Source organism: Myotis myotis, unplaced genomic scaffold (assembly GCF_014108235.1).
Source record: "Myotis myotis isolate mMyoMyo1 unplaced genomic scaffold, mMyoMyo1.p scaffold_m19_p_26, whole genome shotgun sequence".
Taxonomy (NCBI): domain Eukaryota; kingdom Metazoa; phylum Chordata; class Mammalia; order Chiroptera; family Vespertilionidae; genus Myotis; species Myotis myotis.
The window spans coordinates 864,545-892,537 of NW_023416331.1; the positions used below are offsets into that span (position 1 = coordinate 864,545).

The 27,993-nt window shown below is 51.6% G+C and overlaps 2 protein-coding genes, 1 long non-coding RNA gene and 2 other non-coding genes across 5 annotated transcripts; all 5 read right to left on the reverse strand.

The window, feature by feature from the left end:
• Nucleotides 1-149: 149 nt before the first annotated feature.
• Nucleotides 150-2,061, reverse strand: LOC118679639. Its single transcript, XR_004975280.1, has 4 exons — nt 1,699-2,061; nt 1,462-1,497; nt 559-719; nt 150-353 (listed from the first exon to the last, which is right to left on the reverse strand). It is a non-coding gene; the product is annotated as an uncharacterized LOC118679639 (long non-coding RNA).
• LOC118679668 lies at nt 818-886 on the reverse strand. The gene has a single exon (XR_004975284.1). It is a non-coding gene; the product is annotated as a small nucleolar RNA SNORD52 (small nucleolar RNA).
• LOC118648924 lies at nt 1,591-1,651 on the reverse strand. Its single transcript, XR_004965511.1, has one exon. It is a non-coding gene; the product is annotated as a small nucleolar RNA SNORD48 (small nucleolar RNA).
• Nucleotides 2,062-9,356: 7,295 nt separating the features above from the next.
• Nucleotides 9,357-11,790, reverse strand: LOC118679507 (heat shock 70 kDa protein 1). The gene has a single exon (XM_036356289.1). The coding sequence runs from the start codon at nt 11,627-11,629 to the stop codon at nt 9,704-9,706; it is 1,926 nt and encodes a 641-aa protein (XP_036212182.1). The 5' UTR covers nt 11,630-11,790; the 3' UTR covers nt 9,357-9,703.
• On the reverse strand, nt 9,357-27,661 carry HSPA1A (heat shock protein family A (Hsp70) member 1A). The gene is made up of 2 exons (XM_036356287.1): nt 25,599-27,661; nt 9,357-9,712 (listed from the first exon to the last, which is right to left on the reverse strand). The coding sequence occupies exons 1-2, from the start codon at nt 27,513-27,515 to the stop codon at nt 9,704-9,706; spliced, it is 1,926 nt and encodes a 641-aa protein (XP_036212180.1). The 5' UTR covers nt 27,516-27,661; the 3' UTR covers nt 9,357-9,703.
• Nucleotides 27,662-27,993: the final 332 nt, after the last annotated feature.

The window sequence follows — 27,993 nt, forward strand, 5'->3', positions numbered from 1 at the left end:
CCTGTAAAACTATAACCTATTAAACTCCCCATGCTCTGCAACCACCAGTATATTCTTTTAAAATCCATCTAAACAATCTGTTTTAACCAACTTGGCAAAAGGCTTTTTCGAACCATCTTGTTTTCACTGAGACCAAAGTATCCACTTCATTTGCTTTAATGTGTTTTATTGGAATCTTTTGATAAAACCATAAACCTGTTTAAAGAAGTGAAAGCTACTGATATTTGTTCCCAAATCTCTAGGCAGTGTTTTCCTCCGGCGGGTTGACAGCTGCTCACACTGGCTAATGCAGGAAAGACGGGAGTTCCTACATCTGCCCAACACCAGACAGCACCCGTTGAGTGAGCAAAACCCTGAAATTTCACAAAAGAAGCATGTATTAGAACCACACAGGCAACGGCCATCAAAAACATCAAGCTGGACAGGCAGGGAAGCTGCCACAGGGAGTAAAAGGGAGATGGCATCAGTGGATCAGATGGTTTCCAAGATCCTCAGAGACTCTAGTCCAACCAGGTCATCACTACCACTCTGGGGTTGCAGGAAAAACCAGAGACTCACCATAGCAGCCAGAGAGGAGGACCTGTCACAGCCGGAAGTGGCAGGAACCATTCACCACCTAGGCATGCCAACCCTCCCAACAGGAGTAATGCAGGCTGTCCACCAGGTCAGGGGCTGATCCCTGAAAGGGCACTGCCCTCGCTGGGCTACCAGAACTCATGCTAGAAAGATGAAAACAGAACAGCCAGTGAGGACAAACCGAGGTAGGACCCACCCATGGGCTCTTCTCAGAGACCCAAATATCCAGAGTTCCCCAAATGAGTCAGAACTTAATTTTTTCACTTCAGAGCCAGCGTCAGAGACTCTAGTCTGAGAAATCATCATTCCCAACTTAGGGAAACCTGGATCAGGGAAAGCCATTCTGGGAAGGGATCTAGTGCATTCAAAGACACAGGGATGGGAAAGGAAAGAGGAAGTAAGTTAGAACTGCAGAGAATGTAGGAAAAGTGATGGAGAAACATCATATAGGGAGTCACAGATTTTTCAAAAGCAATCAGCGAAGTATGTAAACCAAAAAGTGTCCCTGGAAAATCGCCAAATGAATGGAGTATATACATTGTTGCATTTGTTCGCTGGAAAGCAGCAGGCTCCGGGGAGCCCATGAAAGAGGGCAGTCTAGCCCTGACCGGTGTGGCTCAGGGCACAGAGCGTCGGCCTGCGGACTGAAGGGTCCCAGGTTCGATTCCGGTCGGGGGCATGTACCTTCGTTGCGGGCACATCCCCAGTAGTGGGTGTGCAGGAGGCAGCTGATCGATGTCTCTCTCTCATGGATGTTTCTCTCTATCCCTCTCCCTTCCTCTCCGTAAAAAAAAAAAAACCAATAAAAAGATTTTTTTCTTTTAAGAAAAAGAAAAAGAAAGAGGACGGTCTCCGAGCGGGAGAGCTCTCACACCTGCCACTCACCTTTCCTCAGGATGCCGCCGGTGGACACCGACACCCCTAAAGGAGAAACGAAACAGGAGTAAGCGGTTAACAAGGGTTCCCGGCCACCAACTTCTCCCCAGGCACCGGGGATCCAGCCCCGGGGGAGGTGGTCAGCGCGCTGCGGTGATGGCGTCAGAGACACTCAGAATCACCTGGGGTCATCATCCCCGTCCTACCCCGGCGAGCGCAGCCATTCCGCCTCGCACACCCACTTACCCTCCAGGCGCTGTAGGCCCGCCTGCGGGGACCCGGGGCCCACGAAGAAACCAGTGAGCAGCAGAGGCCGGGACGACTCTAGCCGAGCCCCTATGCCCCGGCTGGGTCAGTTCCAAGCAGTGGCGTCACGCAGGCATCAGATACTCTAGTCTGTAATGGCGACTCATCCCGCTCAGCCCGGGACTGCGGTCCCCTCCCCGGCTGGGCCCCGTAGAACCTGCCGGGGAGCCGCGCACAGATGGCCGGGGCGCCGGGTCCCCACCATCCCCCCGCTTTGGGGGCAGGCTGGCACCGCGCTTCCCGCACAGACGCCAGGAGGCAGGTCCCGGGACAAAGAGGCCCACGGGGCCGAGGCCGGGCTATTTATGGCGGCGTGAGCCGGGGCCTGGCGGCCGTAGCTGTCCTCTTAGATGCCTGCTTCCACCTGCGACATTTCCCGTTGTTGGTCCAAACAAGAATAAAATAAAGTGAGAGAGGCCATCAGTGAAAGTTTCACACTCTCCCGGGCAACTATTCAGAGATATTTTGTGAATAGTACTTGAAAAACAAAAAACAGGTGCCCGACTGGCCAGGCGGGAGGCAGTCCGCGCCGCCGATGCGCGCGCAGCGAGCGCTCCCCGGGGGCCTCCGGGGGGGCGGGACTCCCGCTCCGGGTCCTCGCCGGGCCCAGCGTGGGCTCCGCTCGCTCCCAGGGACTGTCGCCCGCCACGAGCACAGACCCTGAATTAGCAGCGCCACGGGGGCCCACAGCCCTGCCAGGCACATTAGCGTCGTATCTTTTTCTTCCTTAAACGTTTCCGGTATAACTGACTACAATGAGCTGCACATGTTTACATACAGAACCCGCGCCCTAGCCGGTCTGTGGTGTCAGCCTGCGCACTGAAGGGTCCGGGTGGGATTCGGTTCTAGGGCGGCGCAGGCTCGGGCCCGGGTCCGGGCGTGGGGGAGGGATGCGCTGTTTCTCTGTCTGCCCCCCCCCCGCCCCCCCTCTTGTTAGGATGCACTCCCCCTGGCCCCTCCTGTTGGGCATGTTTTCTGGGATATATTGTGATAAGTTTTCCCATAGCTGGAAGCAAACGGCCTGCTCTGCAGAAGATCAGATACACGCCCCCGCCGACTGGGGCGCCCCCTCTGCCTGGGCTGTGCGCCCACCAGCCATCCCGTTCCCTTCCGAGGTTCAGGCAGCTCCCGCTGCGGGCCGCCCTGACCCAGCCCCTCGGGCTGAGCCCACACGGGCTGAGCCGGACGCCATAGCAATTCTTAAACTCGCACGTCCCTTGGCCTGGCTCCTGGTGGCGCGGACCTAACGCCTCTCCCTTCCACTCTCTCAAAATCAATGAGAAAGTATCCTCGGGTGAGGATTAACAAAAAATAAAATACAAAATTCGATCTTTAAAAAAAACCATTCTAACCTTTTTTTGTGTCCACTTCAGTAGTGTTAAGGTATACAGTGGGGCCTTGACTTACGAGTGTCCCAACTAACGAGTTTTTTGAGATACCAGCTGTCTCTCGGCCAATTTTTTGCATTGAGTTGATAGAGTAATTTGAGTTAACGAACTCCTTAACGAGCTCGGTCCAAGCTCGGTCTCCGAAGGAATTAAACTCGTAAGTCAAGGCCCCACTGTATTCACGTTGTGTAACCGACCTCCAGAACTTTCTCATCTTGCAAACAGGCTCTACCCAGGAAACAGCTCCTCCCCGCCCTGCTTTTTCAGGTCCTACTCTGAGCATGGGAGTTGGCCAAAAACAGTGGGGTGTTCAGGAGGCTCTGAACAGCACCCCATGTAAGGTAGCGCAGCGGGGTGGGTGGCAACAGCCAGGCCCTATTCTCCACCAATCTTCGCTCTCAGCAATCCTCCTTAGTCATTTGCTCTTGCCCCTTAATCCATAAACTTGTACATTATCCCAAATCCCACCTACTTGGACCTTCTATACCCCCTCATTTATAAATGCAAGTGTTTTTTGGTGATGTGTGTTGGCATCTTTTTAAGGCAGAATAGTAAGAAGCTAGGGAAATTCCTTGACAAGTGGAATAAGGGAAACTGAGATAAAGTAATTAGACAAAGCCAAACAATTTTTTAAAATATGTCTTTATTGCCTTAACTGGTTTGGCTCAGTGGATAGAGCGTCAGCCTTCGGACTGAAGGGTCCCGGGTTTGATTCTGGTCAAGGGCACATGCCCAGGTTTCAGGCTTGATCCCCAGTGTAGGGCATGCAGGAGGCAGCTGATCAATGATTCTCTCTCATCGTTGATGTTTCTATCTCTCTCTCCCTCTCCCTTCCTCTCTGAAATCAATAAAAAAATAATTATTTAAAAAATAAATAATCTATATATATATATATAAGCCTAAGTGACCATTCTGACTGCTCACTATGATGCACACTGACCACCAGGGGGCAGATGCTCAACGCAGGAGCTGCCCCTGGGGGTCAGTGCGCTCCCACTGCAGGACCACCGCTCAGCTCATCGACAGGCACCAGACACAGGGCTCACAGCTGGCCGCCACACCCCAGAGACTGCAGCAGAGCAGCAGCTAGCCTACTGAGCAGCGGCAGTGGCAGGAGCAGCAGGCAGAAGCGGCAGGCAGCGTTGGACTGCCAGTTTCAGCCCAATCCCCGCAGGCCACACTGAGGGACCCCACTGGTGCCCAAATCCATGCATTGTGCCTCTAGTAAAAAATAAAACTAATCAGAAAGTAACCCTGGCCCCTCTCTACACACATTTTGACAAATCAACATATTTAGGACACACCTGCAAAGCTAATGAATATTCTGTTGAGAGCCTCACCTGAGATCTCCCCTAGAATTCCTGCCACCCAAAGGAAGATAAAAAGCCTCAAGATAAAGGATCTGCTACACTCTCACTAGAGCATGCCCAGGACTTGTATCTTTGCTGTTTTTCTCCTAAACTCTAAAGGAAACCACAAGACTTGCTACCAGCAGAGCAATGGGCAGTGGCAGCTCGTCCCAGGCTGACCTCCTGAACCCGTCTTCAAAGCCCCCTTTTCTCTGACTTTCTCACTCCTACTACTTTTTCTACCTTAAGGCCTTCCTTTGTTTCACAGTCCCCAGCTGGACTCATGTGAAATTTTTCCTACAGGAAATCAAGACTCCACACACCACCAGTGGGCCCTAGGCAGAACCACCCTGGGCCCAGACCTCTTCTGGTAAGAAACAGCGATCAGGCTATCAATCCCCAGAAGGAAAGTAGGGGAGGGCGGGGGTAAGGGGAAGAGATCAACGGAAGGACTTGTATACATGTATATAAGCCAAACCAATGGACATGGACAACAGGGAGATGGGAGCATGAGTGTGCGGGGCGGGGAGGGAGGTTAATGGGGATGAGGACACATTTGTAATACCTTAACTAATAATAATAAAAATAAATAAATAAATAAATAAGCTAGGAGGGTCTATTTTTAATGTGTATTATGCAGACTGTGCATGAAGAATTTTTGGGGGGCTCCAACATTGTTGCTGGCCCCGAGAATCTAGCATACTGATTAGATATGTAAATTTAGATATTTCTCTTTCAGATGCTCTTGTTTTGTAATTTGTAATGAGATGATAACTGTTTTGTGTATGTATTTGTTACACTTTATGAAAAAAATAGTACTTTCTTGAATCTATTTCATTATAAATTTTATTTTATACAATGAAAAAAAAATTGATTTGAGAGAGAGAGAAACATCAATTTGTTGTCCACCTAGTTATGCATTCATTGGTTGATTCTTGCATGTGCCCTGACTGGGCATCAGACCTGAAACCCTGGCTTACAGGAATGATGCTCTAACCAACGGAGCCACCTAGCCAGGGCCTGTCCGGTAACATTTTGAGCAAAAGCCACATATAACAAGGTGACTGAGGCTTCTGAAGCATACAGAATCAGTCTCCTTTTTGAGTCACATAATTTAGGCACAGTGAGCATACAGTAAAATTTGGAAGAATGCAATTGTGAGTGCAGGAAATATCCTTCACTTTCTTCTGCAATTATCTGCCCTACCTTCCCTCAAGGTTTCAGGCTCCCATCAAAAAATCTCTTCCAGCCGAAACCGGTTTGGCTCAGTGGATAGAGCTTCAGCCTGCGGACTGAAAGGTCCCAGGTTCGATTCCAGTCAAGGGCATGTACCTGAGTTGCGGGCACATCCCCAGTAGGAGATGTGCAGGAGGCAGCTGATCGATGTTTCTCTCATCAGTGTTTCTAACTCTCTATCTCTCTCCCTTCCTCTCTGTAAAAAATCAATAAAATATATTAAAAAAAAAATAAAAAATCTCTTCCAGCCTGCCAGTGTGACGCAGTGGTTAGCTCTATCCCCAGAGGGGGTGTGCAGGAGGCAGCCAATAAATGCCTTCTCTCATCTGTGTTTCTATCTCTCTATCCCTCTCCCTTCCTCTCTCTCTAAAAAAAATAAAAATAAATCAATTAAAACATTTTTAAAAAATCTCTTCCTGCCGAAACCGGTTTGGCTCAGTGGATAGAGCGTCAGCCTGTGGACTGAAAGGTCCCAGGTTCGATTCCGGTCAAGGGCATGTACCTGGGTTGCGGGCACATCCCCAGTGGGAGATGTGCAGGAGGCAGCTGATCGATGTTTCTAACTCTCTATCCCTCTCCCTTCCTCTCTGTAAAAAATCAGTAAAATATATTTTTTTAAAACTCTCTTCCAAGAGTCCTGTGGTATCTGTGGCTGATGTTGCAAAGTGATTTTGCTTGAAATTTCAAGATGTGTTATGTGTACAAGTAGACAATGGCTTATGTTCACTGCCCTAATGAGGGAGACATGAACTTACCTGGCCTAGCCTCAGGAATTCTCTCTTCTGCTCTACCTCATGTTGCTGGAGATGCTGTTACTAGAGAGTTCCCTACCCCCTCATCGCTGCTGCTGCCAGGGGTCAACACTTGGAAGGCCGCTCCAGCCTCCACTGACAGCAAGGGCGGCTGGACGCAGAGCCTTCCTGCTCCCCCACCTCTAAAAACACACCCGGAGTAGCCTCTGGTGCAGGCTTTTCTCAACTTTGGTTGCACATTAGAAACACCTGAGCAACTTGAACTCTACCCCAGGGGCCCTCAACTCCGGCCGCGGGCCACGTGCAAATACAAATATTGCCTTTGTTCCCGTTTTGGTTTTTACTTCAAAATAAGATCTGTGCCGTGTGCATAGGAATTTGTTCATAGTTTTTTTTAAGCTATAGTCCGGCCCTCCAACGGTCTGAGGGACAGTGAACTGGCCCCCTCTTTAAAAGTTTGAGGACCCCTGCTCTATATAATGCTCACTTGCAGAGGTTCAGAATCGACTTGGGGGAAGGCCTGGCATATATATTTTTTTGTTTTGTTGTTGTTAATCCTCATCCAAGGATATTTTTTCCATTAATTTTTAGAGAAAATGGAAGGGACAGAACGAGAGAGAATCATTGATGTGAAAGAGAAACATCAGAAACAGCTGACTGGCTGCCTCCCACACACACTCTGATAGGGCTGGGGATTGAACCTGCAACCCAGGTTCAGTAACATAAATTCCATGTTCTCTCTCAATAAATTACCCTCTGGGGAAATCAAACATCTTAGCAATGACAACATACAGGAAGCCCTTCTCAAAAGCTTGTAAAGGAAAGGAATTGAACCCAAGACCCTTTGGTGTGCGGACCGGCACTCTAACCACCGAGCAACACCAGCCAGGGGTATATATTTTTTCTAGCCTTCCCAAATGATTTAATATATATATATATATATATATATATATATATATATATATATATATATACACATTATTATTATATTATTATTTTTTACTTTTTTGGTATAACAAAAGGTGGAAATTTATTGAGAAACAAACAGATTCCCATGTGGGGAGGGGAAAAGAGTCCCATTGAGTCCCCTTTCTCTACAGTTTATAAAGGCTGCAGATCTTTATGCCTTGATATCCCCTCTGATTGGTCACTATCCCCTTAGATTGGTTACTATAGCAACTCCAGAGCTCAAACCTCCCGTGAAGTACGTGAGGTTCCCTCCTTTTTCTCCCTTATTGTTTCCCTATTCCCTCTAAAAATATATTTTTATTGATTTCAGAGAGGAAGGGAGAGGAAGAGAGACACAGAAACATCAATGATGAGAATCAATTGGCTGCCTCCTATGTGCCCCACACTGGGGATCTAGCCTGCAACACAGGCATGTGCCCTTGACCGGAATCGAACTGTGACTTCCTCATTCATAGGTCGACGCTCAACCACTGGTCCACACTGGCCGGGCCCAAATGATTTTAATACCACTAGGTTAAAGAACCAGAACTTGAATGGCTTGAAGCTAAAAGATATATTTCCTATATTGCACTTAGTACATCCTATTATCATAGACTATATTATACTTTACCTATCTGTGAATAAAACAGGCCTTTGAGAATTGGCCCAGTTACCAAAAGAACTCTTACACTCCTTTCCTTTACAAGCTTTTGAGAAGGGCTTCCTGTATGTTGTCATTGCTAAGATGTTTGATTTCCCCAGAGGGTAATTTATTGAGATAACATGGAATTTTAATTTTGATTTCGGAGTAGGTGTTTCCAGACTGTTTCTGGCAGGAAGCAGGCTGGGATTCTCCCAGGTGAGAGTCGGTGTTCAGGACTCCTAACTGCTGGTAGGAGGGGTTGTGTGGGAGGAGGCCCATTTCCCTATCTCCCCAGCTCTAACAGCTTTATCTTCTCCTTTCTGCATTAAATTTGCTATTACTTTAAGTTGCTATTCTTTTGAGATTGTCCATAAAAAGGACAAAGAGGGCACTGATTGTTAAAATGGGGGTAAAAACGCTACTTAGAAGCAGACATGAACAACCCAATGCCAACAGCCCGGCCCCCAAACCATCCCTTGCGCTCATTTTGCCCTGGATGTGATTGCAGTGACACCTCCACATGCTCACCTATACAAAGAGCTTGAGAATACCTGAGGTGTAGAGGGTGGTGGGGTGAGGATTACTGGGGTGACTCAAAGAACCCGGTAGAGTGCCCATCCCCATCCCTCTTACTGCCAGGCCCCGAAGTTTTGAGTTATCTCCCTCCTCCGCTCTCACTTAGATGACTGCAGCTAGGGGGGCCACGGCTGAAGGTGTCACTTGTCTAGAGCACATTTCCGCTCAGAATGATCCTAGAACTGTGGAAGTGAGCCATTTAGATAAGACAAAAGGAGGCAGCCAAAACTGAGAGGATGAATAATTGCATTTGATCTCCAGCTGGGGTTTATAGAACCAGAGTGTGAACCTGCCCCTCATTTTTGCTGTTTTGCCCACCCCCAAATGTACTTACTGTGTAACCTAAACAAAAGATTGGAAGACTCACAGGTCAGAAGTGTGTACTGAAAAGCTTTGACCACTAAGTGCAAGTGAGGACCCATAAACCCCTCTGAACTCGGCCTTTAAACACACCAACCTCTTCTACCCAAACCCCTTTTGCTGCTCCAGTCCCTACTTTCCTCTATAACAATCCCATCCCAATCAAAATGGTCACCTAGAATTTTCATTTTCTGACAGCGATGTCATTTACCACCTAGAATTAAGCCCCCACAAAAAGCCATGGCCTTTAATATGTGCTTTCTTCAGAAGTACTGTCCCTGTCACTGTCTATGGAATGCAGGTATTTCAGAAGAGCCCATTAACCTCCCAAATAAAAACAGGCACAAATTATTAACATTTTATTTTTCATCCTTAACTTACAAACTATAAAAAAATCCCATGACTTTTGATCTGTTTACAAAGTCCCCATCCCCTCAAAAAGTAAGACAGAGGGTGGCAGTGTTGACTCATTTAAGAGAGAAAAGACACCCTAGAGAACCAAATAACACTGCATGCAAAAAATTCTAGAGGACACATTGGTTATAGCAAGAAGAAATAATACAAACAAGCAAGTTAATCATGTTAATCTAACTTTAGATTGAACTGAAAGTTTAAAAACAACACACATACAGGGTCACAGCAAGGTCCTCAGGTCCCCTCTGAGACAAATATGAAAAAGATAAGGTAGGGCCCCTAATCCACCTCCTCGATGGTGGGGCCAGAGCCAGAACCGCCTTTGGGGGCCTGAGCCCCAAAGCCAGCAGCTCCCGGGCCTCCCGCCCCCTGGTACAGTCCACTGATGATGGGGTTACACACCTGCTCCAGCTCCTTCCTCTTGTGCTCAAACTCCTCCTTTTCCGCCAGCGTGTTGGAGTCCAGCCAGGAAATCACCTCCTGGCACTTGTCCAGCACCTTCTTCTTGTCGGCCTCGCTGATCTTGCCTTTGAGGCCCTCGTCCTCCACGGCGCTCTTCATGTTGAAGGCATAGGACTCCAGGGCGTTCTTGGCAGACACCCTCTCGCGCTGGACCTCGTCCTCGGCTTTGTACCTCTCGGCCTCCTGCACCATGCGCTCGATGTCCTCCTTGCTCAGGCGGCCCTTGTCATTGGTGATGGTGATCTTGTTGGCCTTGCCGGTGCTCTTGTCCATGGCGGTGACGTTCAGGATGCCATTGGCGTCGATGTCGAAGGTCACCTCGATCTGGGGCACGCCCCTGGGGGCCGGTGGGATGCCGCTCAGCTCGAAGCGCCCCAGCAGGTTGTTGTCCCTCGTCATGGCCCTCTCGCCCTCGAACACCTGGATCAGCACCCCCGGCTGGTTGTCCGAGTAGGTGGTGAAGATCTGTGTCTGCTTGGTGGGGATGGTGGAGTTGCGCTTGATCAGGGCCGTCATCACGCCCCCGGCTGTCTCCAGGCCCAGCGACAGGGGCGCCACGTCCAGCAGCAGCAGGTCCTGCACGTTCTCAGACTTGTCCCCCATCAGGATGGCCGCCTGCACTGCCGCCCCGTAGGCCACCGCCTCGTCCGGGTTGATGCTCTTGTTGAGGTCGCGCCCGTTGAAGAAGTCCTGCAGCAGCTTCTGCACCTTGGGGATGCGGGTGGAGCCCCCCACCAGCACCAGGTCGTGGATCTGGGCCTTGTCCAGCTTGGCGTCACGCAGGGCCTTCTCCACGGGCTCCAGCGTGCCCCGGAACAGGTCCGAGCACAGCTCCTCGAACCGCGCCCTGGTGATGGACGTGTAGAAGTCGATGCCCTCGAACAGGGAGTCGATCTCCAGGCTGGCCTGCGTGCTGGACGACAGGGTCCTCTTGGCCCTCTCGCAGGCGGTGCGCAGCCGCCTCACGGCTCGCTTGTTCTGGCTGATGTCCTTCTTGTGCTTGCGCTTGAACTCCTCCACGAAGTGGTTCACCAGCCTGTTGTCAAAGTCCTCCCCTCCCAGGTGGGTGTCCCCGGCCGTGGCCTTCACCTCGAAGATGCCGTCGTCGATCGTCAGGATGGACACGTCGAAGGTGCCCCCGCCCAGGTCAAAGATGAGCACGTTGCGCTCCCCCTTGCCGGTCCTGTCCAGGCCGTAGGCGATGGCGGCGGCCGTGGGCTCGTTGATGATCCTCAGCACGTTCAGCCCCGCGATCACCCCCGCGTCCTTGGTGGCCTGGCGCTGCGAGTCGTTGAAGTAGGCCGGCACGGTGATCACCGCGTTGGTCACCGCGTAGCCCAGGTACGCCTCGGCGATCTCCTTCATCTTGGTCAGCACCATGGACGAGATCTCCTCGGGGAAGAACGCCTTGGTCTCCCCTTTGTAGCTCACCTGCACCTTGGGCTTGTCGCCGTCGCTGATCACCTGGAAAGGCCAGTGCTTCATGTCCGACTGCACCACCGCGTCGCCGAACTTGCGGCCGATCAGCCGCTTGGCGTCGAACACGGTGTTCTGCGGGTTCAGCGCCACCTGGTTCTTGGCCGCGTCCCCGATGAGCCGCTCGGTGTCGGTGAAGGCCACGTAGCTGGGGGTGGTGCGGTTGCCCTGGTCGTTGGCGATGATCTCCACCTTGCCATGCTGGAACACGCCCACGCACGAGTACGTGGTGCCCAGGTCGATGCCGATGGCCGTGGTTTTAGCCATGCCGGCGGCCTGCTCCCTCGCCGCGCGCTGCGGTCCGGGCCTCTCTGGAAGCGGCGGTCCCGGTCGGGTCGGCGACGGGAACCAGAAGCTCGGTCTGTTCCGAAGCGGGAGCCTGAGCGCGGGCGGCGGGCGGCGGGCGGCGGGCGGCGGCGGCGGCGGCGGCGGCGGGTCCTCGGGGCTGCGGGTCGGCGGAGGGCGCGGAGCTGGCAGGTCGGGGCGGGCTCGCTGCTGCGGCGCGGCGGGCGCCGGGCTTATAGTTCCCCACCGAGCCCCGCCCTCCCCCTCCGCTCGCCCAATCGGCGGGCTCTGCCGGGCGGCGGGTCGGGAACATTCCAGGGGGTTCCCCGCGCGCCCTGCCCCCGGGCTCCCTCGGCCCAATCAGCGTCCTGGGTGCCGCCCTCCCAGAACTCTCCAGACTCTTCTGGGTCCCGGGAGGGGCGCGTCCAAGGGGGCGGGGCGGCGCTCGGAAGTGAGGGGGCTGCCACCGCCCTCTCAGTGGGTCCCGGACCCGCCCCGGGGGGTAGGGGGCGGTGGCGCTCAAACCGGTTGTTGGTTTAAAGATAGGAAACTTCCCGAATCTCTTAAAGAGGGCGGGGCATGTGCGGGCCAAAGGGACTCTGATTGGACCTCGGCCCTGACGGACGGGAGCGTCGGGGGCTGCTCGTCGGGTCCCCGCAGCCCGCGGCGGCTGCCGGAGGATCGCCGGGGCCTCACGGTGTCTCCCTGCTTGTCTTTAAATGGGAAGCAGAAAAGCGATCATGCGGTACCGGTTTGACATCAAGTTTAATCTACACGGAATATCTGGGGGCGGGGCATCTAAATTTCCAAAGAGAAGTAATCAGGCAAATAGGCAGCTCTTTTCCCCCCATATTTTATTATTTTAAATACATTTTTTATTGTTGATAGTATTACAGACATATCCGGTTTTTCTCCCCTTACCCCCTCCTCCCAGCCCCAGCCCACCTCCCAGAACTGGCAGTTCTTAAAACTGGAAGAGGGAACGTACTGGGGGGGCCTGGGGGGAGGCGGGGAGGAAGGCCGGGCGGGTCCGCCGCCGGTGCCCCGGTTCACGCCCAGTCTCTCCCCTTTGTCCGGGGCCAGAGAAAGAAACATGTTTTGCTATAGACTTTGTCTTTAAGGCCTTTCGGGCTTCTCTCTCACTCCTTCGGGCCCAGCCTCTCCCCTCCCTCCTCTCTGCCTTCCCCATTCCTGCTTCAGCCTGCGGGTGGCTAGGCCCAGGGTTCACCCCAGAGTCCCTGCAGCCCTAGGCCCTCCACCGATTTTAAAATAAATGCAATGGTGAGTCTGCCGGGGAGGTGAGCTGCGGGGATGTTCAGTTCTCTTAACATCTGGCCAGGTGGTTGTGGACCTATGAACCAGGAGGTGAAGGTTCAATTCCCAGTCCCCGCACATGCCCTGGTTGCCAGCTGGATCCCCAGGAGGGGGCTTGCGGGGGCAGCTGACCAATGATTCTCTCTCATTGATCTCTCTCTCTCCCTTCCTCACCCATCCTCTCTGAAAACAATAAAATATACATATATATGTAACAGCATCATGGCACAGCTGGCTGGCAGGCAGCCAGTTTTAAGGTAACAGGTGGGGAATCACCCAGTAAGGCGGGAGGGGCTGGGGGGACCCAGGTTCCAGTTCCAGCTGCTCTAAAGCTTCCGGTTATTTGCGGCGCACGTAATCCACCCACTTGGCTATTTTATCCCACATTCCCACTTAACTGCACATGGCCCTCCCTACTGTTTTAAAGTCGGCACATTCGGTAATTTATTTCGGCTTTTTTTCTTCTTCATCCTTTTGGGCATCAGGACCCCTTGTGAGGCGCCTGAAATGAAAATGTGAGGGACATTAAAGCAAAAGTAAGGCCCTAGCCGGTTTGGCTCAGTGGATAGAGTGTGGGCCTGTCGACTGAAGGGTCCCGGGTTCGATTCTAGTCAAGGGCACATCCCTGGGTTACAGGCTCCATCCCCAGTAGGAGGTGTGCAGGAGGCAGCTAGTCAATGATTCTCTCTCATTATTGATGTTTCTCTCTCTCCCTTTCCCTTCCTCTCTGAAATCAATAAAAATATATTAAAAAATAAAGCAAAAGTAAGGGGTTCACAATCCATTGAAAAGACTTGTTGCTTTAGCCACATGTATTTTTTTGGTTAAATCCTTACTCGAGGATATGTTTTTATTGATTTTTAGAGAGCGAGAGGAAGGGGGAAAGAGGGAGAGGTAGAGAGAGAGAGAGAGAGAAACATCAATGGATTGCCTCTGGCGACTGGGGATCAAACCCGAAACCCACTTATGTGTCCTGATTGGAACAGAACTCGAAACCTTCTCGATGTACAGGAGGATGCTCCAACCAACGGAGCCCCCCGGACAGGGCACACCCACATGTATCTTTTAAAATTGAATTTGTGAGGGTGACATTGGTTAATAAAAGTATGTAGGTCTCAAGTGTATAATTCTATAACACATCCTCTGTATATAGTGTGTTCGCCCAAAGTCAAGTCTCCTTCTGCCACCATTTATCCCGTTTACCCCCTTTTGCCTGCCCCACCCCCTGTATCCACATGTCTTGAGCACAGCACAGAACACATAAGCGTGCACGTGGGAGGAGGCAGTTTTTAAAGAAGGGAAGGAGTCTTGCTTTTGAACACCTTGCTCAGTTGGCATTTCACACACACCATCAGAACACCTCTTATTTGAAGCCAAGGACATTCTGCTGTTTCTTTCTCTTTAATTTATCTTTATTGTTGAAAGTATTATGAATACCCCCTTTTTCCCCCCATTGACTCCCTCCAGCGTCACCCTCCCCGCCAGGCCTACTGCGCTATTTTTGTTGTTGTTAATCCTCACCAGAGGATTTTTTTTCCTTGCTTTTCAGAGAGATTAGAGGGGAGCCAGGGGAAAAGAGAGAGAAATGTCAACTGGTTACATTGGATACATGCCCTTGGCCAGGAATAAACCAAATACCCGTAGGTGCTGGTGCTGGGCCAACACTCTAACCCAGTGGTTCTCAACCTTCCTAATGCCACGACCCTTTAATACAGTTCCTCATGTTGTGGTGACCCCCAATTTCATTGTTACAAATTGAACACAATTAAAGCATAGTGATTAATCACAAAAACAATATGTAATTATATATGTGTTTTCCGATGGTCTTAGGTGACCCCTGTGAAAGGGTCGTTCGACCCCCAAAGGGGTCTCAACCCACAGGTTGAGAACCGCTGCTCTAACCACTGAGTCACACCGGCCAGGCTAGTTATGATTTACTCAAGCTGATCTAAAGTAATGTTGCAAAAGGTTGCTTGAAAGATGCCGTGTGTGTGTGTGTGTGTGTGTGTGTGTGTGTGTGTGTGTGTTGCCCTGGCCGGTGTGGGTTAGTGGTTGGAGTGTCAGCCCAAGCACCAAAGGGTCTCAGGTTTGATTCCTGGTCAAGGGCACATACCTGGGCTGCCAGTAGAGCCCCGGATGCCTGGCTGGTGAGGGCACGTCGGGAGGCAACCAATCATTGATGTTTCTCTCCCCCCCACTCCTTCCCTCCTTCCCTTTCACTCTTTGAGGAATAAAAAAAAATCAATGGAAAAAATGTCCTTGGGTGAGGATTAACAACAAAAAAAAGAAAGACGCCCTGACTGGTTTGGCTCAGTGGATAGAGCGTCGGCCTGCGGACTGAAGGGTCCCAGGTTTGATTCTGGTCAAGGGCATGTACCTTGGTTGTGAGCACATCCCCAGTGGGGGGTGTGCAGGAGGCAGCTGATCGATGTTTCTCTCTCATCGATGTTTCTAACTCTATCCCTCACCCTTCCTCTCTGTAAAAAATCAATAAAATATATTTAAAATAAAATAAACTTAAAGCACTTATCATATCAAGAGCTGACTTAAAAAAAAAAGAAAGATGCTGTGTGTGTGTGCAAGTAGTAACCTTTTTTTTCTTTTTCTTTTTTTTTTTTTTAAATATACTTTATTGATTTTTTACAGAGAGGAAGGGAGAGGGATAGAGAGTCAGAAACATCAATGAGAGAGAAACATCGATCAGCTGCCTCTTGCACACTCCCTACTTGGGATGTGCCCGCAAACCAAGGTACATGCCCTTGACCGGAATCGAACCTGGGACCCTTGAGTCCGCAGGCCGATGCTCTATCCACTGAGCCAAACCGGCTAGGGCCTTTTTCTTTTTTTAATAGTAACCTTTTTTTACATTCAGCTGTAGCTCCCTAATGAATCGCCTCCTTAGTCTAGAGTCAAACCTAAGGAATTTTCTATTTCTTTATATAATCTGACTGGGAATTCTTCAAACTTCCATCTTAACTGCCCAATGTATGAACACTTACGGGGACCCTTAAGTCACCCGACCACCTCCACCTCTCAGCTTCCTCACCATCAGATGCTGCCAGCTGCAGTCTGGATTCTCTCCTTCCTTCTCTACAAATCTGCAATTTGGAATACCGTGTTTTTAAAGTTTTTGTTGTTGTTAATCCTCACTGGAGGATATTTTCCCATTAACCCCCATTTTAGAGAGAATGGAAGGGAGGGGGAGAGACAGAAACATCCATGTGAGAATCCCACATGGCCCTGGTCGGGGATTGAGACTGCAACCGGAATCGAACCCAGGACCCTTCAGTCTGAGAGCCAAAGTTCTATCCACTGAGCCCAGCCAGCGAGGGCTGGAATACTTCCTTATTGGTTGGAAGCAAAGGGCAGCACTGTCTCTACTCTCTGGCAGGAAGGAATGGTGACAGGGGCTCACATCTTACTACTGGTGGGATAGCAGGAAGAAAGCCACTAGACATGCTGTTTTCCATGAATTGGAGTCAACTGCGCTGTAGCTTTTTTTTTTTTACTGTATTTTATTGATTTTTTACAGAGAGGAAGGGAGAGGGATAGAGAGTTAGAAACATCGATCAGCTGCCTCCTGCACACCCCCTACTGGAGATGTGCCCGCAATCAAGGTACATGCCCTTGACCGGAATCGAACCCGGGACCCTTGAGTCCGAAAGCCGACGCTCTATCCACTGAGCCAAACCGGGTAGGGCGCTTAACCACTTTTTGAAAATATCTCTGTGGATTGACCTGGAAACCTAAACCTCTAGATATATTTGTTTTCTATTTCCTGACAGGAAGAGGGTCTCTCTAATTTTTTCCTTATACACTGATGCTTCCCATGGCAAGAACCTAGTCACAGCCCAGCCAGCGTGGCTCAGTTGTTGAGCATCAACCTATGAGCCAGGAGGTCACAGTTCGATTCCTGGTCAGGGCACATGCCCGGGTTGCGGGCTCCATCCCCCATGGGGGGTGTGGAGGAGGCAGCCAATCAGTGATTCTCTCTCATCATTGATGTTTCTATCTCTCCCTCTCCCTCCCTCTCTGAAATCAATAAAAATATTTTTAAAAACCTATATACATATATTTTTAAAAAAGAAAATTACTGACATTTCACAAGTATGTTGTCTTAGATGTATAAGAACAGTGGACGGAACTCCCTTAAAGAAGCTAGAAGCTATCGGCCTGAGACATGCCTATCTGCTGTGACCTGCCCAGTTAGGAATTTGTGATCAGACCATCCTGTGTGGTTACTTTTGGTCACTGAGCTTGTCAGGGCTGCCATGGGCAGCCCCCGAGCTTGCCAGAATTATTGCATAGCCCCCTTTTTCGTCCAGTTTTTATCAGGATTGGTGTGTAGAAGGAGTAAGGCTCAGGCTCTCCAAGCTGGATGGGCTGAGGAGTCCTCTTAAGGGTGGGGGACTGGAGAGGGAGTGCCAGGAACGCTCTTGCCTGCCGCAGGAAGTGTGGGGGAGGGAGGCCCTTCTCCGTAGTTACAAGATATATTTTCTTCTCGCTCTTTTTCCTAGTTTCTCAAACAGTACCATTTTTCTTCAATTTTATTAGTTTAAAAAATGGTATGAGCCCTAACCGGTTTGGCTCAGTGGATAGAGTGTTGGCCTGCAGACTGAAAGGACCCAGGTTCGATTCCGGTCAAGGGCATGTACCTTGGTTGTGGGCACATCTCCAGTAGGGGTGTGCAGGAGGCAGCTGATCGATGTTTCTCTCTCATCGATGTTTCTGACTCTCTATCCCTCTCCCTTCCTCTCTGTAAAAAATCAATAAAAAATATATTAAAAAAATGGTATGATACTATTTATCCAGAAAAAAAGCAAAGGAGATAACTGATATTAAACCTAGAGCCAAGCATTTTTATTTATTTTTTATTTTTTTAATTGACTTCAGAGAGGAAGGGAGAGGGAAAGAGAGATGGACATCAATGATCAGAGAGAATCATTGATCGGCTGCCTCCTGCACACCTCCTATTGGAGATCGAGCCGCAACCTGGGCATGTGCCCTGACTGGGAATTGAATTGTGACCTCTTGGTTCATGGGTCAACCATTTAGCCAAGCCAGCTGGGCTAGGGTCAGGCATTTTTAACAACCAAACGGCAAAGACTTCAGTTAACTTCAATGACCTGGAGACCCTGTGGACTTCTGGCAGCATGGGGGAGAAAAACCTGGGGTGGGGAGACCTGAGTTTGCATCTGAACTCTACTACCTTGTTGAAGTTTTTCATGTTTTAGCAATTAAGTATTCAGAAGTTAACTAAATTACACATCTACACTAATAAAAGAGAAGCATGGTAATTGGCATACGACTGCCATTTTCATTGGCTAATCAGCGAGATATGCAAATTAACTGTCAGCCAAGATGGCGGCCGGCAGCCAGGCAGCTTGAAGCTAACATGAGGCTTGGTTGCCAACGTTCCCCGCCTGCGGCTGCCGGCCTCTGAGCGGGCAGTTTAAGAAACTGTAACAAATACCACCGGGCTTCAGCCAGCAGATTCACAACAGTGTAAGCAAAGGCCAGAAACCTTTCAGCCTTGGAGGCCTAATAGCTGGAGCCAAGCCTCAGAGCTAAAGCTGGCCCAGAATAAAAAAAAAGAAAAGAAAAAAAGGAGCGGTGGGGAGCTTCAGTCACCCCCAGCCTGAAAACAGCCCTCAGCCCCACACCCAGACTGGCCAGGCACCCCATTGGGGACCCCTACCCTGAAGGGTGTGTGACCAGCTGCAAACAGCCATCATCCCCTCCTCACCCAGGCTGGCCAGGCACCCCAGTGGGGACCCCCACCCTGATCCAGGACACCCTTCAGGGCAAACCAGCCAGCCCCCACCCATGCACCAGGCCTCTATTCTATATAGTAAAAGGGTAATATGCCTCCCTGGCACCGGGATCAGCATGACGGGGGGCAACGCCCAAACCCCCTGATCGCCCTGCAGCTCTGTGTGTGACAGGGGGCGGGGCCACAACCTCCCTATCAGCCCTGCTCTGCTCATGACAGGGGAAGGCGCCCCAAACCCCTGATCGGCCCTGCTCTGTGCCTGATAGGGGAGAGCTCTCCAACCCCCCCCCACCCCTCCCACAGGCTCTGCTCTGTGTGTGATGGGGTAGAGCCATAACCTCCCCATCGGCCCTGCCCTGAGTGTGAGAGTGGTGGTGCCCCAACCCCCTGATTGGCCCTGCTCTGTGTGTGACAGGGGGTGGCGCCGCAACCTCCCCATCGACCCTGCCTTGAGTGTGACAGGGGGCGGTGCCCCAACCCCCCAATCGGCTCTACCCTGAGCGTGACTGAGGGTGGCATCGCAATTCCCAATACGCCCTGCTCTGTGCATGACAGGGGGCAGTGCCCCAACTCCCCAATCGGCCCTGCTCTGAGCCCAACCAGGGGCTGCACCTGGGGATTGGGCCTGCCCTCTGCCACCTGAGAGCAGGCCTAAGCCAGCAGGTCGTTATCTCCCGAGGGGTCCCAGACTGCGAGAGGGCACAGGCCGGGCTGAGGGACCCCCCCCCCCCCCGAGTGCACAAATTTTTGTGCACCCGGCCTCTAGTCTCTATATAAAAGCGTAAGCGGCCATTATGACCAGTAAACCAGTCACTATGATGCACACTGACCACCAGGTGGCAGATGCTCAATGCAGGAGCTGCCTCCTGGTGGTCAGTGCTCTCCCACAGCCAACCTCCTGTGGCCGGCCCTGATGGGCCCCAATTGGGACTGGGTGAGAGGGCCCGGATCACGGGATTGCAGGCCAGGCCGCGGGACCCCTGGGGCTCTACTATCTCTCTTTTTTTTTTTTTAATATATTTTATTGACTTTTTACAGAGAGGAAGGGAGAGAGAAGGAAGGGAGAGAGATAGAGAGTTAGAAACATCAATGAGAGAGAAACATCGATCAGCTGCCTCCAGCATATCTCCTATTGGGGATGTGCCCGCAACCCAGGTACATGCCCCTGACCAGAATCGAACCTGGGACCTTTCAGTCCGCAGGCCGACGCTCTATCCACTGAGCCAAACCGGTTTCGGCTCTAGTATCTCTATAATAGAGTTAACATCTGTTTCACGAGATGGTACAAATATGGTTGACAGGATTATAGGCCTTTAGTGCCTGTGAAATAGTGTTCAAAAGTTGCTGCCTTCTCCCTTTGTTGGGGGTCCCCTATTCTCTGTCAGGTCTGACCTCTCAATCATTCTTACTGAGGCACTTACATGGCTGGGGACTGGTACTAGGACGATGGCATTACTTCTGGATTATTGTAGGGACGATCTTAAGCTTTCTAGGCAGAGGACTTTCAGCCAAATCTTTTCACTTTCGAAGATGAGCACATAGGATGGGAGTTCAGAGGCTTGGTCTGGTCCTACAGACAGGTCATCCCAGAGCCAGTGCCTGAGCCGACACGTCCTTACACTCCCTGTTTGAAATCCTCCCAGTACTGGCACATTGGCCCAATGGCTTCCTTCTCTAAAAATAGCCGTCAGAGGAGGGAGTGAGAAGGGAGTTGTCAGAGACCTGCGCGCTAGGGGCACCCTGCGGGCATCTAGTGACCAGCCAGGTCTCCCTCCTGGTCAGGGCTGACTCAGGGCAGTCCCCACGAGCTCCCACCCTCCCAGCTTCTGCCAGCCCGCCTGCCCGTCCCTGCTGACAGGATTGGGGAGGCGCTGGCTCAGGGCCCCAGGGCCGCCCCCCCCCCCCCCCCCCCCCCCCCCGCAGTTAATTGTAGCGCCTGACTCAGCTCCAGGTTTGCGGGCGGGGTGCGGGCAGGGAGTCTCGGGTGGCGGCGTTTGCTGGTAGAGGCGTGTGCTAGGAGCCAGTCTCCGCCTGCGCGGCCAGAAAACTCCAGAAAGTTCCGGGCACAGCCCGAACCCCCCAGGAGCCTCCGCCCCCGCCGGGCGCGCTGGCCACCAAGCTGCTCACCCGGTCTTGTGTTTTTTAAGTTTTACTTCCCCCAAAAACGTGATTAAAGGAGCCGAGAAAAGGAGAGCTTTCTTTCTCGCGCCAGCTAGTGCATCAGACAAAACCACTGGGAAGCTTTGTAACTCCCCCGAGCCAGAGGGATGGGGTGGCCAGACGCGGAATGGAAGGTGCCCACGGGCCCAGCGAGCGCGCCGGCGGGGCTGGGGCCGCTGGCTTCTCCCCGCCGCCTCTCGCCCCGTTCCCCGTTCCCGTGGGGACCTTCGGGGGGAGTGGTTCTCTTCCGCACTCGCCCCCCTGTGGGCCGAACCCCCCTCCCCGCGGGGCCCGCTCCGGCTCCCCTGCCCAGCCTTTCCAATGAGCGGTGCTGGGACAGGGCGACGGTGGTGGGGTGCTGTCCACTGAACTGCACCGTCAGGCATGTTGAGGGCGACTAATTAGCGTGGAGGGTGATAATCATGGGTTCTTACTGCTACGGTAGGGATCCCCCTGAGAAATCGCCAGCAGCGCTCTTCACCCGAAATAGCCCAGCTTCCACTTTTAACCAAAAGCCCACTTCTTTCACATTTATAAAATAATCTTGTTTGGGTATGTTTTATGCATTTTTTAAAAAAAATGTATTTTTATTGATTTCAGAGAGGAAGGGAGAGGGAGAGAGATAGAAACATCAATGATGAGAGAGAACCATCAATAACTTCTTTCTTGAGGCACATATTTTTATTTATTTATTTTTTATTAGTTAAGGTATTACAAATGTGTCCTCATCACCCCCATAAACCCCTAACCTCCCCCATATTTTTTTAAAATATAATTTTATTGATTTTTTACAGAGAGGAAGGGAGAGAGATAGAGAGCTAGAAACATCGATGAGAGAGAAACATCGATCAGCTGCCTCCTGCACATCTCCTACTGGGGATGTGCCCGCAACCCAGGTACATGCCCTTGACCGGAAGCGAACCCGGGACCTTTCAGTCCGCAGGCCGACGCTCTATCCACTGAGCCAAACCGGTTTCGGCTCCCCCATATTTTTTATATATTTTTTTTATTGATTTCAGAGAGGAAGGGAGAGGGGGAGAGAAACATCAATGATAAGAGAGAATCATTGATTGGCTGTGTCCTGCACGCCCACTACTGGGGATCAAGCCCACAACCCAGTCATGTGCCCGGCTGGGAACTGAACCTGTGACCTCCTGGTTCATAGCTTGATGCTCAACCACGGGGCTACACCAGCTGGGCTATATTTATTTCTTAATAAAACACCTACTCAATAACCTTTACTGATCTAGCTCTAGGAACTGTTGTTTTCTCCAAGGTTATTTCAGATTTCCCGAAGCTCTATTTCTTTTTCTTTTTAATATATTTTTATTGATTTCAGAGAGGAAAGGAAAGGGAGAGATAGAAACGTCAATGAGAATCACTGATCGGCTGCTTCCTGCATGCCCCCTGCTGGGAATCGAGCCTGCAACGGGGGCATGTGCCCTTGACAGGAACCAAACCTGGGACCCTTCACTCTGCAGGCCGATGTTCTAGCCATTGGCCAAACTGGCTAGGGCCAAGCTCTATTTCTCTCTCTCTTCTTTTTTAAATACATTTTTCTTGATTTCAGAGAGGAAGGGAGAGAGAGAGAAACATCAATGATGAGAAAGCATTATTGATTGGCTGCCTCCTACAGGCCCCCAACAGGGGATCAAGCCCACAACCCGGGCATATGCCCTTGGCTGGAAAGGAACCTGGGCCCCTTCAGTCTGCAGGCCAACGCTCTATCCACCTAGTCAAACCAGCTAGGGCCCAACCTCTATTTCTTAACAAAGGTGTTTGGTAGGTCCTTGGCCATCTCTATCCTTTTCCACCCCCCTCCCTCCCTCCACCCCAAGCTGGCTTGAAAAGTCACTGTTGTCTGCAGTGACAGTCACAGATGCTCCTGCAGTTCCGAGGGTCCTGTTGCAAATGCACGTCCCCAGGAAGATGAGTAGCTACGTGTCCACGGTGCTCCAGTTCAACTACTCTGAGGTTAGCTGTGCTTTTTTATAAGCTAGCCTGGAAGCCTAAGCACCTCTTAGATTTCCACTTACAAACTTAAAAGCAAAGTCTACCTGTATGTGCCATTCCCTGATACTGGATTTTCTTCAAAGGCAAGTATTTAGTGAAAGGCTTGGTTGGCTTTGAGGTATACATAAGCTCACAAAGTGCTCTTATGGAATGTTGATACAATTTTTTTTACTGTATTTATTGTTGAAGTGAAATTCACATAACATAAAATAACTATTTTTGCCCTAGCCGGTTTGGCTAAGTGGATAGAGCGTTGGCCTGTGGACTGAAGGGTCCGGTCCCAGGTTTGATTCTGGTCAAGAGCACATGCCCGGGTTTCGGGCTCAACCCCCAGTAGGGGGCGTGCAGGAGGCAGCCGATCAATGATTCTCTCTCACCATTGATGTTTCTATTTCTCCCTCTTCCTTCCTCTCTGAAGTCAATTAAAAATATATTTTAAAAAAAACACACATTTTCAAGTGTACAATTCACTAGTACCTAGTACATTTACAATGTTGTGCAACTATCATTTCAATCTAGTTCTAAATCATCTTTGTAACCCCAAAATGCAAATGCTTTTTAAAGGGGCTCTTTCCCCAAGCCTAAGGATCATGCCAGGCCTTTTCCAACAAGGAGGCTGTGGAGGGGACGACTTCTAGGATGCAAGCAGCTAGGACATGAAGCATCTTCAAGGGAAAGAAGCCTTTAAAAGACTTCCCAGTGTAGGACTGCAAATTTCTCCCTCTCTTCTCAATTAGCGAATACCAAACCGTGGTCATCAATCTTACTGCTTATCTGGCATAATGGTTTAGGGCTGTGTAGAGTGAAGGTAAAAGGGGCACTGGTTGTGAAACATAGGCATAACCCAGAAGCAGGCATGCACAACAAGCCCTGTGGGCTAGGGGCAGCATGGCAAAAGCCTGTGAAACCTGGGTAGGAGTCCAGGTTCAACATCTTTGCTGAACTGGAGCTTATTTTTAACCTTTAAATAATTTTAGTTAAGCCAGTACTTTTAAGTTTCCCCATACGCTCACCCGTGAAAGTCAAATACTACCTAAACTCAGTGTGGTGGAATGAGGGTTAGTAAACACAAAAGGCCCCAGTACCTGGTACATAAAAGCACTAAGACACTGGAGTCCTTGCTCAGGCACCCAATTCTCAATGACACCTCTGTAAGGAACTCAGCGGTGCACTTAAAGTATAGTTAGCTACTGCTAGAAATGTGGCATTTCTATCTCAGCATCCTTTCATAAATAACTATAAGCTGAGGTATCAGCCAAACCCTTTCATTTAAAAAATATAAGAAGTAGCCCTAACCGGTTTGGCTCAGTGGATAGAGCATCGGCCTGCGGACTCAAGGGTCCTAGGTTCGATTCCGCTCAAGGGCATGTACCTTGGTTGCGGGCACATCCCCAGTAGGGAGTGTTCAGGAGGCAGCTGATCGATGTTTCTCTCTCATCGATGTTTCTAACTCTCTATCCCTCTCCCTTCCTCTCTGTAAAAAATCAATAAAATATATTTTAAAAAAATAAAAAATATAAGTAGCTCTGGCTTGTGTGGATCAATGGTTAGGGCATGGGCCAGCACACTGGAGGGTCTTAGGATTGATTCCTGGTCAAGGCAGGTACCTGAGTTGCAGATTCAATCCCCAGCCCTGGCTGGGACATGTGTGGGAGGGGGCTGATTGATGTGTCTCTCTCAAATTATGTTTCTCTCCCCCCCACCCCATCTAAAAAAATCAATGAAAAAATTTCCTCAGGTGAGAATGAACAAAAAATAAAATAAATATAAGAAGTAGGGATCAGAGTGGCTAATGCACTTGTGCATGACTGGGTAAGCCAGCGCTTGAACTCACATCTCCTCACTGCTGGTTTAAGCCTCGCTTTCTCTTTGATGTTGAATCCAGATTAAATATCAGGGCTTTGATATATCAGATGTACTTACAGAAATTACTAGCCATGACCTTCCCATCTAACTGCCTCTCCTTTGCCTGTTTGGGGAATAACCCCAAGTCCCTTTTGAGGCACCTTACATGGGGTCAAACCTCTCCACCCATCTTGAGGTACCCATGCCAGTAGCCCTTATTTTATGTGGACCCACAAACCCAACCCACTGTAAATAAGCAGGTTTAATTTATTATTATTCTTTAAAAATTTTTTTTATTGATTTCAGAGAGGAAGAGAGAGGGATAGAAACATCAATGATGAGAGAGAATCATTGGCTGCCTCCAAGCAGGTTTATTTTTTTAAAAATCTCCTAAGAATACCATTTGTCTAAAAGAAAGAGATCACAATGCAATTAATCCCCTTATTTGTCCTAACCTTTTCTAAGAGGCAAATTACCATTGATTTCAGATTTTATAAAAAAACACAAACTATGCAGACCCTTCTGACCTCAAAATAAAACAGAGGCAGACAAGACATCGCTCAACTTTTTTTGAGTTTATTTACTTTGAAGTAAACAGTTGGAAAAAAACCGAGTTTGGTATGAGTATTACAAAAAAGGACAGAAGATGGCAGTATAAAGGCATCTCTACATTTCACCAAGGGGAAAAAAGCAAGTTCATAACTTCACAAAAAAACACAGTTCAACTTTACAAGCAATCCCAAGCTCAGAGTTGAAGAAAGGCAAATACTTAAGGCAACGCAAAGCCCTGCATCCCATCCCTCTCCTAACGAACATGAGCAATCTGCGAAAGGCTTCCTAATCCACCTCCTCGATGGTGGGGCCAGAGCCAGAACCGCCTTTGGGGGCCTGAGCCCCAAAGCCAGCAGCTCCCGGGCCTCCCGCCCCCTGGTACAGTCCACTGATGATGGGGTTACACACCTGCTCCAGCTCCTTCCTCTTGTGCTCAAACTCCTCCTTTTCCGCCAGCGTGTTGGAGTCCAGCCAGGAAATCACCTCCTGGCACTTGTCCAGCACCTTCTTCTTGTCGGCCTCGCTGATCTTGCCTTTGAGGCCCTCGTCCTCCACGGCGCTCTTCATGTTGAAGGCATAGGACTCCAGGGCGTTCTTGGCAGACACCCTCTCGCGCTGGACCTCGTCCTCGGCTTTGTACCTCTCGGCCTCCTGCACCATGCGCTCGATGTCCTCCTTGCTCAGGCGGCCCTTGTCATTGGTGATGGTGATCTTGTTGGCCTTGCCGGTGCTCTTGTCCATGGCGGTGACGTTCAGGATGCCATTGGCGTCGATGTCGAAGGTCACCTCGATCTGGGGCACGCCCCTGGGGGCCGGTGGGATGCCGCTCAGCTCGAAGCGCCCCAGCAGGTTGTTGTCCCTCGTCATGGCCCTCTCGCCCTCGAACACCTGGATCAGCACCCCCGGCTGGTTGTCCGAGTAGGTGGTGAAGATCTGTGTCTGCTTGGTGGGGATGGTGGAGTTGCGCTTGATCAGGGCCGTCATCACGCCCCCGGCTGTCTCCAGGCCCAGCGACAGGGGCGCCACGTCCAGCAGCAGCAGGTCCTGCACGTTCTCAGACTTGTCCCCCATCAGGATGGCCGCCTGCACTGCCGCCCCGTAGGCCACCGCCTCGTCCGGGTTGATGCTCTTGTTGAGGTCGCGCCCGTTGAAGAAGTCCTGCAGCAGCTTCTGCACCTTGGGGATGCGGGTGGAGCCCCCCACCAGCACCAGGTCGTGGATCTGGGCCTTGTCCAGCTTGGCGTCACGCAGGGCCTTCTCCACGGGCTCCAGCGTGCCCCGGAACAGGTCCGAGCACAGCTCCTCGAACCGCGCCCTGGTGATGGACGTGTAGAAGTCGATGCCCTCGAACAGGGAGTCGATCTCCAGGCTGGCCTGCGTGCTGGACGACAGGGTCCTCTTGGCCCTCTCGCAGGCGGTGCGCAGCCGCCTCACGGCTCGCTTGTTCTGGCTGATGTCCTTCTTGTGCTTGCGCTTGAACTCCTCCACGAAGTGGTTCACCAGCCTGTTGTCAAAGTCCTCCCCTCCCAGGTGGGTGTCCCCGGCCGTGGCCTTCACCTCGAAGATGCCGTCGTCGATCGTCAGGATGGACACGTCGAAGGTGCCCCCGCCCAGGTCAAAGATGAGCACGTTGCGCTCCCCCTTGCCGGTCCTGTCCAGGCCGTAGGCGATGGCGGCGGCCGTGGGCTCGTTGATGATCCTCAGCACGTTCAGCCCCGCGATCACCCCCGCGTCCTTGGTGGCCTGGCGCTGCGAGTCGTTGAAGTAGGCCGGCACGGTGATCACCGCGTTGGTCACCGCGTAGCCCAGGTACGCCTCGGCGATCTCCTTCATCTTGGTCAGCACCATGGACGAGATCTCCTCGGGGAAGAACGCCTTGGTCTCCCCTTTGTAGCTCACCTGCACCTTGGGCTTGTCGCCGTCGCTGATCACCTGGAAAGGCCAGTGCTTCATGTCCGACTGCACCACCGCGTCGCCGAACTTGCGGCCGATCAGCCGCTTGGCGTCGAACACGGTGTTCTGCGGGTTCAGCGCCACCTGGTTCTTGGCCGCGTCCCCGATGAGCCGCTCGGTGTCGGTGAAGGCCACGTAGCTGGGGGTGGTGCGGTTGCCCTGGTCGTTGGCGATGATCTCCACCTTGCCATGCTGGAACACGCCCACGCACGAGTACGTGGTGCCCAGGTCGATGCCGATGGCCGTGGTTTTAGCCATGCCGGCGGCCTGCTCCCTCGCCGCGCGCTGCGGTCCGGGCCTCTCTGGAAGCGGCGGTCCCGGTCGGGTCGGCGACGGGAACCAGAAGCTCGGTCTGTTCCGAAGCGGGAGCCTGAGCGCGGGCGGCGGGCGGCGGGCGGCGGGCGGCGGCGGCGGCGGCGGCGGCGGCGGGTCCTCGGGGCTGCGGGTCGGCGGAGGGCGCGGAGCTGGCAGGTCGGGGCGGGCTCGCTGCTGCGGCGCGGCGGGCGCCGGGCTTATAGTTCCCCACCGAGCCCCGCCCTCCCCCTCCGCTCGCCCAATCGGCGGGCTCTGCCGGGCGGCGGGTCGGGAACATTCCAGGGGGTTCCCCGCGCGCCCTGCCCCCGGGCTCCCTCGGCCCAATCAGCGTCCTGGGTGCCGCCCTCCCAGAACTCTCCAGACTCTTCTGGGGTTTGCTGGGCTGGCGCAGGTCTGGGGCGGGGCGGGGCGGGGGCGCGGG